This window comes from Chrysochloris asiatica, unplaced genomic scaffold, assembly GCF_000296735.1.
Source record: "Chrysochloris asiatica unplaced genomic scaffold, ChrAsi1.0 scaffold00045, whole genome shotgun sequence".
NCBI classification, from domain to species: Eukaryota; Metazoa; Chordata; class Mammalia; order Afrosoricida; family Chrysochloridae; genus Chrysochloris; species Chrysochloris asiatica.
The window spans coordinates 10278369-10290499 of record NW_006408563.1 but is presented as its reverse complement, the minus strand read 5'-3'; the positions used below and the strand labels follow the sequence as shown (position 1 = coordinate 10290499).

The following is a 12131-nucleotide window of genomic DNA, read 5'->3' as shown; positions in this document are numbered from 1 at the left end:
ACCAACTGGATGACACCTAACAACACCATCACAATCATTGCTGTCTGATCTCATCTTTGCAGCCATTGTGTCAATCCACCACCTTTGAAATTCTTCATCCTTTTCACTGACCCTCTAACTTTACCAAGCACGATGCCCTTGAATGTCTGTAATCCAGCAACATGAAGTGTTTTTCAGTTCTCATGGAAACTGTCCAAATGTATACAAAAATAATGAAAATACAATACACCCTCATTGATCTATTACCCAATTTCAATTATTATTCCATGGTGAATCTTATTGTCTATACTCTCCAATTATTTTCTTCAGCCTCCTGGATTTTTTTTTATAGCACATTCAAGCTAAATAAGTTTTCTGTAAATCCTTTTCTATGACTGTTAAAGGCAGGCAAGTTTCTGCCTTCTACTGGGAGACGATATTAACCAGGGACTGCAGGCAGCCATTCTTGCACCACCACCTGAAACCTTCCAGTGACTTACCCCATGCAATGTAAAATCTAGTCTTTACTATGACCATAATAATGAAAATGAGGTGGTCCCTGGACACCTCTCAGGCCCCATCTCCTAACTCTTTCTCCTAGTCAGCTTCTGCCATATACTCATCTCTTGTTCCTTAAATATACGACGGTTCTTCTGCCCCAGGGATTTTCAGGTGTTTGCTTGTGTTTCCTGGCTTTTCTGCATGGTCTACTTTAAAACTCAGTTCAAGGGAAACAAATGAACAAGTATTATAAGTACCCTGTTGGTACAGTGGGTTAAGTGTTGGACTTCTGACTCTAAGACTGGCGGTTTAGAGCCCTACAGTCACTCCTCTGGGGAAAGAGACTGTGTGCTCCATAAAGCTGTGCAGTCTTAGAGACCCTGTGGAGCAGATCTCCTGTCAGAACTGACTCAGTGGTAAATGATAAGCCCAGCCCAATGTTCTGGCATCTATCTGGCACTGTTGTCAAGCTCTTGGGGCACACAAAGTTCACAGAGAAAAACATCCTTGATGTTACGGCACTTTTAGAGGTACAAAAAAGGAAAATAAGACAGTAAAAGCTGCTATGGAGAAAAGGCAAAGAGGGATTGTGAAGAAAGTTGTCATTTTAAGTAAGGCAGTAGCCAGCAGCCTCACTGAGATGAGAGAAAGCAGAGCACATAAGGATCTAAGAGGAAAGACTGTGCCTGCTATGTCTGAAGTGGAAGAATAAAGACTGTAGTACCAAACCTTATGAGAAGTATTGCTGAAGGGGTTAGGGGTCCAGTGGCTTGGCAAATACATACAGCCTTAAAGGCATACAAAGGGGACTGGAAGGAGAGGGAAGATGAAGGACAGGGAACAATGTCTGAAATAGAAGTAAATAATGTCAATTGATGGTAATGGAAGGAATAAAGACTGATGATGTAAATCTTCATTTAATTCACAATAAAAACGTGTTTTTTTAAAATTACATAACCAAGACCTTGGTGAAAATTCTATGACATCTGTCCTTAGTTTGTACAACAAAATTTCCAAAAAAAGAAAGTGATTGAAAGGTTGGCAGATCAAACCCACCCGGCTACACCATAGAAGACTTGTTACCGGCTTCAGAGATTACAGGCAAGAAAATCTTATACGGCAGTTCCGTCACCCGTAGTCACTTTAAGTCACAGCACCTAAAAACAGGTGAGTAGTAGATTGCACTGCCAACCCAAAATCTCCATCTCTGATGCTACCCTACACCTTTTTATTGTGTAATCTTCTAGCACTCACATGTTAACTCTGGGATCCCGCCATGTAACCTGCTTTGACCCCTAAGATGTTAGTGAATTGGATCTGGGATACCATTCCTGAGGCTGGACAAGACCGGGAACTTAAATGTAAGAATACATAAACCTTTAAAGTCAACCACTGCAATACATTTTTCAAACAATGCATGTTTGCATCCCAGGTTTCAGGACAGGAATAATGCAACTGGTAATTCATGTCAACATCAGAATTTGCATCTCAAAATCTAGGACCCAAATATATACACAAGGAGCTCTGGTAGCATAGTGGTTGTGAGTCAGGCAGCTAACCTCAAGGTCAGCAATTTGGAGCTCTAGCCACTCCATGGGGGAAAGATAAGGCTTTCTGCTCCTCTCAAGATTTACAGCCTCAGAAACCCTATGCAGGGGTCGCTATGATGAGTCGGAACTGACTCCATGACACATAACCAATATAGTACACAATACAAGGTCACTATGTCAAGCTCTTGTGTTTTAACTGGGAAACTCACAATTCTGTGCTTACTCAGGAAATTCAAAGACATTTTCTCTATCAAGCACCTTGATGTAATTTTCCTTTTTACGGTAAGATTAAAAAGAAAGAACTTTGCTGAATCATGTGATAACAAATTGATGCCATCATGAAATGTTTCTTAAAATGTAAATGTTTGCCTGCCAAAAAAAAAAGGAAAACTATAAAACAGAAGAAATTCCATGCAACATACCAGTATAAATTCTACTCCCAGAATATTTTATGTAGTATTTACCAATTGTTCTAATTGTAACTTTTATATAAATTAATTTATACTCCAAAGTCTAAGTTTTCCTTAGTTTTACAGATAGTACAGGTAGGCACGGAGACTGACTTTTCAGGGTCATGCAGCTAAATGGGCTACTTTGAATCAAAGCCGTCTCCCTCTTGAGTTGAGACTCTTTATCTTGACAACAAAGAATTTATAAAATGGTCTATAAGTGTTTAATCTCTCAGTTAATTGCATTTTTAAAGAAAGACCTAAATCGAAGGATCCCAAATGTATCAAAAGCTGCCTAAAGACAGTCACTTGACAATGCAGAGTTGGTTACAGCCTGGACCAGCTTTATTTATCATCACCACTCCAGCACCAGGACAGATCTGAAGCCATCTGAAAAACCCCGAGGCAGAGATCAGCAAGCAGCAATTACCCTGTAATTTAGTTCCATTATATTTAGCCCAGAGGAAAAAAGGAATAAATCTCAATTTCTGCACTCAAAATGAAAAGGTAGTATTTCCAAAGACATGAGAACACAAATATATATTCTTTTCAGTGAGAAAAATGCAAATTTATAAATTTCATAAGCATAATTTTATTCTGAATAAATCATCTTATACAATTGTTGAAAAAAGACATCATTAACTATGTACTTAACTCAAATTATGCAAACAACATGGCAATAATAAAAAAACTAAGAAATTTACAAAGCTATATACAAATAATTTAATATTAAAAATTAGACTGATACAGTCTATATGATCTCTTCAGAGCCATACAGTTATAGATCTATATCGGTTTTTTAAGTGGGGAGAAAAAAGAGTGCTTTAAGGCTTCTCTGAGAGTTATTCTTTTGGCTGGGTCATACTCTAGCATTTTCTGAATAAGGTCAAACAGAAGCTCATGTTCAGCATCCTGAGAAAGCATAAACTCCTGAAAGGAAGAGACAAACACATTCAACAGTTGTTTTTACTACCATTTACTATCATTTCATTTCTTCACTGTAAAGATTAGTAGAAACTCATTTTTCACCATTTGAACAATTCCCCTGGCTTACCTTCAGAGGTTTACAGCGCCTTGAAACATATCTGCCAGCAGAACTATGTTCATCCCAGTCTAATCGATCATGATGGAAATATTTCCGTTTCCTAAAAGAAGTCAATAACCACTGATGTTTGTGTAACACTTTAAAAAGGTGATTAGTTTCAATGATTACATTACCATGTGACTAAACTCAACTGCAGCCATCTAAAAAATATCTTGAATCTACAGAGGCTATATACTGTTAACAATAAAACTGTTGACAAACGCTAAACTTCATTAGTGAAATTTCCTCTTTATACATTTTTATAATGAACAGAAAATCTAAGAGTAAATGCAGTAGAAACATCAGAACATACTTTTCCTAAGAAATTATGCTCAATTTAGTAAAATTATGGTTATATTTAGCACAAAATTTATCTGTAACTGCTTTTCTAGAAACTGAAGTTTAGGCAGAATCTTAGAGAGAATAGACAGCACAACTGAAGTAGTAATGGTAATAATCTGCTATCATCTCCAAGGTAACCTGATTCTAACACATGATCAAGCAGCACTAAAGATGGCACTAACTCTTTAATAAAACAGACCTGGTTTTCTGTATCATATGTTTTGGTAGAGGTCCAAGAATCCGTTCCATCATTGCTAAGTGCTCCTTACTATCATGTGTCTTAAAAAAAAAAAAAACACAAAAAACTTTTGTCAGCTGTGTCCACTTGCACATTGTGGTTTATTCTTACTTAATACAACTACTATTTTCTAAGTTTATAAATGATTAGAAATCAAAAGAAAGTGATCACTAAAAAAAGGGCATACAGCTATTAGCAAAAAAGACCTGCAGAGCAAGCTCATCAATGATTTACTTAAATAAAGTATTTATAAACAAGGCACTTTGGGGGGAGGCGAAGGGAGGACGCAGCAGCCACTATAACAGCTCATTATTACTTACTGGAAATACTGTAAATCCAAGATAATATTCAATAAGAATACATCCTATACTCCAGACATCACATGGTTGGGACCATCCTAGAGCTGCAATGCAAAGCAAACAGAAGAAAAGACATCCTTAAGAAATCACTTCAATTCAAGGATAAATGCAGTACATAACATATACAGATAAAGAACACTAGGGCTCTAGAAACTCATGTATAGTTTCAAATGCCAACTCTGACATGTTCTTTAGTCCAAAATTTTGTGGCAGGGGGAATCAGCTTACAGTTTCATAAACTATACAATAACAACTAGTCTGTACCATGCAAGGACTGAGCAGACACAAAGTGTTTGGCATTTATTTTGCTGTTGCTTAGTGCCATTGAGTTGGTTCTGACTCATAACAACCCTATATAGGGTTGCAGAGGCTGTAAATCTTTGTAGGAACAAAAAGCCCATCTTTTGCCTGAGGAGAAGCTGGTGAGCGTGAACTGCCAACCCTGTGGTAAGCAGTCCAGTGCTTATCCTACAGTCACAGCACTCCCATTTTGCATAAAAGGCATTAAGTGATAAATTTAAAACCCCATCAAATAATACAAACATGAAATCTAAATTCCAGAAAGGGTTAAAACCACCTGGTTCAAAGTGATAAGCCACTTTGCTCAAAGTCCCAAAGCTGACTACGGAACTTCCAGAACAAAGAACTTAAAACAAGGGGAAAGTTCAACAAACAGTAAAAGACTAAAATTATAAATAAACTTTAAATCAGTTTCAAGAAAAACAGATTGCTTCCAGTTAAATTTAGAAAATTAATTTTTGCATTATCATTTGACGTATCACTACAACCATTAAAATAATTGTTGCAGGTCCCCAAAGCAAAATTAACGAGTACAAACCTAAGATAACTTCAGGTGCTCTGTAATGTCTTGTAGATACCAGTGTACTGTGATGTTCATCATCATACGTTGCACTTCCAAAGTCTACAACTTTAATATCTGCATTTACTAAAGTACGCTCATCACGTTTCTGAAAATCATAAATCATTAAGAAAGCATAAAAAATTAAGAAAAGAAAATCCACTGGAAAAAATACAGACAATACATTAAAGACTTACCATTTGGGGGTTATATGCTTCCGTATAGTCTGATTGTACAAATAAGATGTTTTCAGGCTTTAAGTCTGTATGAGTCAATTTATTACTGTGTAAAACTGTGAATGAAACAGAAAGTTAAAACACGTTGCTGCAATCTGAAAATCAAAAAAGAAAGACAAAAACCCAAAAATGTAATGATCTGATACTTTCCCCACATGCCCAATGTGGTCAACATTCCAGCCAGCTAGAACGCCACTCATTACATTTCATAAAAAGTTACTCTGTTTACTAAGCACATGTGGTGCTGTAGGATCTGCAAACCACAAGGCCAACAGTTCAAAGCCACCAGCTGCTCCTCAGAGACTCTATAAAAGTTCATTATGAGTTAGATGGAACTAACAACAACTCCTTAAAAAGAAGTGGAAAAAAGAAACAAAAATCTTCCTTTTATAGAAATCTTCTTTGATGGTTATTAGGGTGGGATGGAAGGAGAGTAATTCATTAGCTAGAGGGAGGCACATGTTAATTCAGTGAAGGGGAGGATACTATACAAGGAGGTTGGCAGAAGAATGACGAAGATAGATGAAGGCACATGGAGTTAGGCAAGGCTAAAGGGAACAGAGGCAAATAATGACCTATCAACCTTGGAACAAGTGTTCTATATGTAAATACATGGACAGACACAGGCTGAATGGGCATGGGAAGAATGTTAAGTGCCATACAGTTAGTTCCAACTCAGTGTGAATCTATATAGGGTTCCCAAGCAGTAGACAATGGTTTTGAACTGCTGACCTTGTGGTCAGTCCAGTGCTGATTCTAGTGGTGTGTGTGTGTGTGTGTGTGTGTGTATATATTTATATATATCACAAATATGTAAGTTTAAAAGAGAATATTTGTACATGGCAACCACAGGGAGGTAGCAGGACAAATGTTGTTGCATGCATGGAAATGATGAATTGAGATGAAACAAAATATGATTTGTTGAATGTAAAATATGATCTGCTCCATAAACCTTCATTCAATTCACAATGTTGTTGTTAAGTGCCGTCGAGTCGGAAATTAAAAAAGAAAACAAGCTTTTATGAAACCAAGATTCACCATTTCTTAATTTTTACTCCGTGTTCTAGACTCCAATTTTCAGAAGTCAGAAAGACTAATAAATCAGTCTTAAAAATTATATGTATTAAATTCTGGATAATATACTATAAACTACTACTGAATGAAATGCACATTATCAACTAAAAGCTTATGACCAATTAAATTTTTTTACACCTTCCCTGTGGCGCTGTAGAATAAGCAATGGACTGCTATCCATAAGGATGGAGGTTCAAACGCACCAACCACATCTCAGAAACCCTATATAGGGTCACTATGAGTCAGAACCGACCCAATAGCACTTAACCACCATGCTTAAGCCAAGCCTCAAAATCCTACATGTTAGGTCATGTATTTTTTGTCCACTTGTCAAATCAGTGGACAAAAATACATATCTTCATAAACGCATGTTCTGGAAGGCATTCAAAGTACTTACAATTCACAGACTTGCATATCTGATATGCCATCTTTCTTATATGGTCCATTCGAAATGGTAAAAAACCATTTTCCTTAATGAAGTCATAGGTACTAAGTCCCAGCAGCTCAAACACAATACATATATGTCCATGATGTTCAAACCATTCCAACATCTGGACACAGCGGCTACAAATACATGTAAAATAATTTTAACACTGTTTTTCACAATTTAAAACTATCTGAAGTGGTTTTCCAAGTTCTAATTTGATACTTACAATGTACTGTTGGGGTCTGTTGTATTTAAGTGTTCCAGAACTTGTATTTCTGAGCGAGCAGCTTCACAATATCGGTCTACATTTTTTACTATTTTTACTGCTACACGTCTACCTCCCCTGTTAAGAGAATGTTAAAATAATGATAAAAATTATTTCCATCTACATAAAAAAATTATAAAGATTAATTTTTACATCACCTCCCTCACTAGCATTTGTATTATTCTTACTTGACACATCTCTTTTTTTTTTTCTTCTTAAATTTATGACTTAGCATTCAGTTACCTTCAATTATATACAAATACCCTTTTCCCAACTCAATGCAAGTTACTAGAATAACCTTTGGGCATATATAGTAGGGTTGGTAATCATTAGTGAGGAAAGTTCCTCTAATAATTAATTTTTTAAAATTGATATTCAGAAAGGGGGGCGGGATTCAAGCAGGGAATACAAAAAGTAAAGGACAAATTTCTTCAATTACTTTAAGCAATTTCTATCAGTAGTTTGATAAGCATTAAGTAAACTTGTGGCACCAATCCACTAAGCCTTCTCAACTCTAGCTGTCTATCAGGATGAACTGTTATTGTTGTTAAGTGCCACTGAATCGGTTCCCACCCATAGCAACCCTGGTAGAGTTCTCAAGGAGCGGCTGGTAAGTATGAACCATCAACCTTGCAGTTCGAACAAACTTTGCAGTCCAGTGCATTAACCTACAGTGCCATACCAGGACTCCAGGAGGAATTACACTTTCTAAAAAAAAAAAAAAAAAAAACCAGATACCTTCCCAGGTATCTACTCAAAAGACTTCTTCAGTCACAGTAGGTATAGGGTTATAAAAGCTGAAACCACTTCTAGCCACTGATTCAGAAAAAGACCAACCACAACTGTGCCCAGCATACCTCTCAAACAATAAAACCCCTTTTCAGAATAAAATTGTAATGACTGCATACACTATAATAGTTATTGTTTAAAAATACAAAGGGACAGTAATTGTTTTCTATATCCAAGCTAAAAGGGTATAAAAACAAATATTTAACTCACAAGCAATATTCTCAAGCTAAACAAATTTTTTATACTACCATCTTACCCAAGTGTAAACCCAATATACAAAACTTACTTACGCTTTATGATCAATGCATTCCACTACTTTTCCAAAAGCTCCTTCACCTAAAGTATCAACAATCTCATCTAAAAGAGAGAAATAAACCTCAGTCATATAAAAAAAATGGAAATATCTTACTTATCATAATAAAATACTATCAATGCAGATTATTCTAGATGATGCTACAAATTTCCTATCACTAAATATTTATTTTATTGGTCAACACCATCAAAAAAACATAAAAATAATCAGGTCTACTATCAATCTCAAGCTAATTTCATTAACATGATTTACTGTTCTGGAAGTTCTGTATAACAAACATTAAATTTCTAAGGAAAGCAAAACACAATCCCCCCCACCAAAAGAAATGAAAAAAGGAAAAGGGGGAAAGAAAAAGAAAAAAAAAAAAAAAGAGAGAGAGAAAGAAAAAAGATTTCCATATCCCTGAAATCTTAATCTAAATACAGATTATGTTATCTGAAAAGTTTAATAAGTGTTGAAAAATATTCTATACATCTTGCACTTAGTACGTCTCCACTCTGACAGATCAGGTGACCCTCCTCATCATCCTCTACACTCCTGGTTCTTTTCCTTCGGTGACTCTTCTGGAAACGTCAAGTGGGCGGCACCAAGATCATCCAGCCAATCATTATACCCGAGTGAATTCAGGGCAGAATACGAAATTCATTCAGCGGGGAGATATTCAGGCATTCAGATACACGCCAGGCCACAAACGGTTGGCAGGAGCAATTTCAAATTCAGTCCCCAGAAATTCACAGGGCACATAGTTTATGTTAACAGGAGAAAAACATGGCAAGGAACAGATTTTCAGATAAGATACTCAAAGTGGCAAGGCAACAAAACATAATACAATTGTTTTTCTTAAAAAAAAAAAAGCTTAGTTGTAGTATTCACTGAAACATAATTTTAAGTTTCTAGTGTCTTAATTTAATGTTTCAAAATTGTAGGAGGCAATATTTACTGGTCAAAGTAGTCTGTGGCCAAATTAAGTTTTCCTAGCTAATCTAAATAAAATAAATATTGGAACAGTAAATAAAATTAAAGTTATAATTTTCAGGGAAAAGCATGTCGTACAAGATAACACTGGCATTTTTGAATGGCATCTGAACTAATCTCAAAATTAACACATAACCCATAAAGTTAAAATATGTTGCTTAGTAGAAAAAAAAAAAAGATTCAAGAGCATGCTTTGCTAGAACAGAGGCTTATCTAAATCACGTTTATACAAAAATATAATGCCTGTGCTCTTTTAGTGATAAGGCTTCCACTTATCAAAACAAATTATCTTGAAATATCAAAAAAATTTAAAACAAAAAACCCCACCATTTTGGAATATTTTGAAATCATTTTTACTAATCTAAATAATTGCACTAGAATGACAGTTAGCAATCCAACTACTAATAAATATGTTATCCTAGAACTAAATATATACTGTACTTCAGGAATTTCCTACCCAAACACAAATACAGAAAGAATCCTGCAAATTAAAATTGAGTTGACTTCATCTTAAACAGAACTTTCTCAAATATTTAAACATAAATTCAATCTTCCTGTTCCACATGGGAAATAAAATTTCCAAAAATATTTTAAAAGAACTCATACCCCATGTGAACGATGATGTGAGGTACTGTGGTGAATCTTGTGTTTGCTTTTATAACTACTTCTTCCACTTCTACCAGAAGACTTGCTACTATGGTTCTGATATCTGCTTTCATGGTCTTTATGGCGATGCCCAGATTCACATCCTTGACTGAAGTCATTTCTGTATTCATCAATGTAGCGACGACTATGATGATCTTTCTCATGTATAGATCTACTTTCCAAATAATGGCTAGAGAAATTTTTAAAAACTGTTTTCAATGATTTAAATACCAAGTGTTTGTAAATTCTCAGAAAATCTTTTAAGATAATATTCTTAATCTCTTTTCATTGCAAACAGGGAAGAATGACAATCAGGGTTACTTATTCTATGATTAAGTTTTAATCATGAAATATTTAAGCACTGAGATATTTCCTTTAAATACCCGCCTTACCTATCAGATGTTTTAGAGTGATTATATTTGCAGCACTTGTTCTCCCGAGCACTGATATGTGATCTCTTCTTTCTTTTATAACTGCTGCTGCTGCTCCATTTCCCATAATCCCCATCCTTCTCATCCCAATCAGGACAGTAAGTTCTCCTTGAGTGTCTCATCTACATACAAGAAAACAAATTTTTCTAGTTAAACTGTTTCCCACATTCAGACCAACACTTAAGTTGTTCAATAAATTTCTTTGCAAATTCACCCTAGCTAGTTGTGACCTTTTAAACCAAAGTTCAAAAGTCATGTTAATTCAATTTAAAAAAAAAAAAAAATCAGAGATAAATGTAGTCACTAGAGTATCCCATATGCTGAATTTTATTCATATATATTCAGTATTATCCACCTCACCCCTGGGATTTAACAGATTTCTTGCAAGTGTGAGTTGTTGTTAAGTGCCATTGAGTCAGTTTTGACTCATAGTGAGCCTGTATAGGGTTTCTGAAGAGCAACTGGTGGTTCTGAACTGCTGATCTTGTGGTTCACAGTCCATTGCTGATCCTACAGAACCACACAAGAGGTAAAATCCTACTTCTACTATCAGCTTTTGTTGTTTTTAAGTGAGTCCGTTCTGACTCATAGGGACCCTGTCATAGTGTTCTGAGGAGCAGCTGATTGGTGGTTGTGCCCGACTTGTGTCAAGTTGGTTCCAACTCATGGTGATCCTGTGTAGGGTTTCCAAGGCTGTCAATCTTTAAAGAAGCAGAAAGTCTCATCTTTCTATTGAGAAGCAGCTGGTGGATTGGAATTGGTGATCAATCCTGAGGTTAGCAGCCCAACTCATAACCCACTACACTACCAGGCACAAATGAAGTACAGAATCAAATACATAATTTTCCTCACTTAAATATGTATCAGAAAATAGCCTCCAACACAAGACAATCATAATCATAATGTTCACCACTAGATTAATAACATTTGCAATACACATAGATTACTATTATTGAATCTTTCTGTAAAGGAGTAAATGATTCAATTACCAAACACTTTCATTATACATCAAGTCATGATGGCACCACAGAAAAAAAACTACAAAATATTTTTCCAAGCAGCACTTCCCAGCAGCTAAAAAAACAAAACTCAGCTTATTCTAATTCCAACCTTACCACAATTTGGAGGGAGGGGAAGGGAGTCACTTTACTTTCAAAATGATTCCAAGTTAAGACTTAAATAAATTTAAACATAAGTTTACATACCAGATATTTTCTAATGTAATTCTGAACTATGTATAATTTGAGAAAATTGTATTTTGAAAACTATTACTTTAATTACAATATTCCTTAACAACTGTAAAAAGATTTCATATAGAAAGGTCTTTCAGCCACTACCGTTTTTTGCCAAGTACTAAATGCCAGGATTCTACCACCTCATCATTTCTACATACAACAATCTAAATGAAAACATCTCCAACCCCATGAAAAAGTTTGGCTGTTCCTCAAAAGGTCACGCTATGGTGGAGACCTGGTTTGCCAGCAGTGTGGCAAGACCTGGGGTCTCTTGGGCCAAGTCAGTGACATAGCCAAAGAGGACTAGAGTGGAGAGTGAAGCGTCCAGCTGATAGGAAGAGAGGGCATATGCACAAGAACACCCACACTGGCACATAATA

At 35.7% G+C, this 12131-nt stretch overlaps 1 protein-coding gene across 1 annotated transcript; it reads right to left on the bottom strand.

Moving 5' to 3' along the window:
* Nucleotides 1–3055: 3055 nt before the first annotated feature.
* Nucleotides 3056–10648, bottom strand: CLK1 (CDC-like kinase 1). Its single transcript, XM_006861992.1, has 12 exons — nucleotides 10478–10648; nucleotides 10047–10275; nucleotides 8938–9028; nucleotides 8443–8509; nucleotides 7325–7441; nucleotides 7069–7235; nucleotides 5559–5653; nucleotides 5341–5470; nucleotides 4464–4546; nucleotides 4105–4184; nucleotides 3534–3624; nucleotides 3056–3409 (listed from the first exon to the last, which is right to left on the bottom strand). The coding sequence occupies exons 1-12, from the start codon at nucleotides 10636–10638 to the stop codon at nucleotides 3266–3268; spliced, it is 1455 nt and encodes a 484-aa protein (XP_006862054.1). The 5' UTR covers nucleotides 10639–10648; the 3' UTR covers nucleotides 3056–3265.
* Between the last annotated feature and the right edge of the window lie 1483 nt (nucleotides 10649–12131).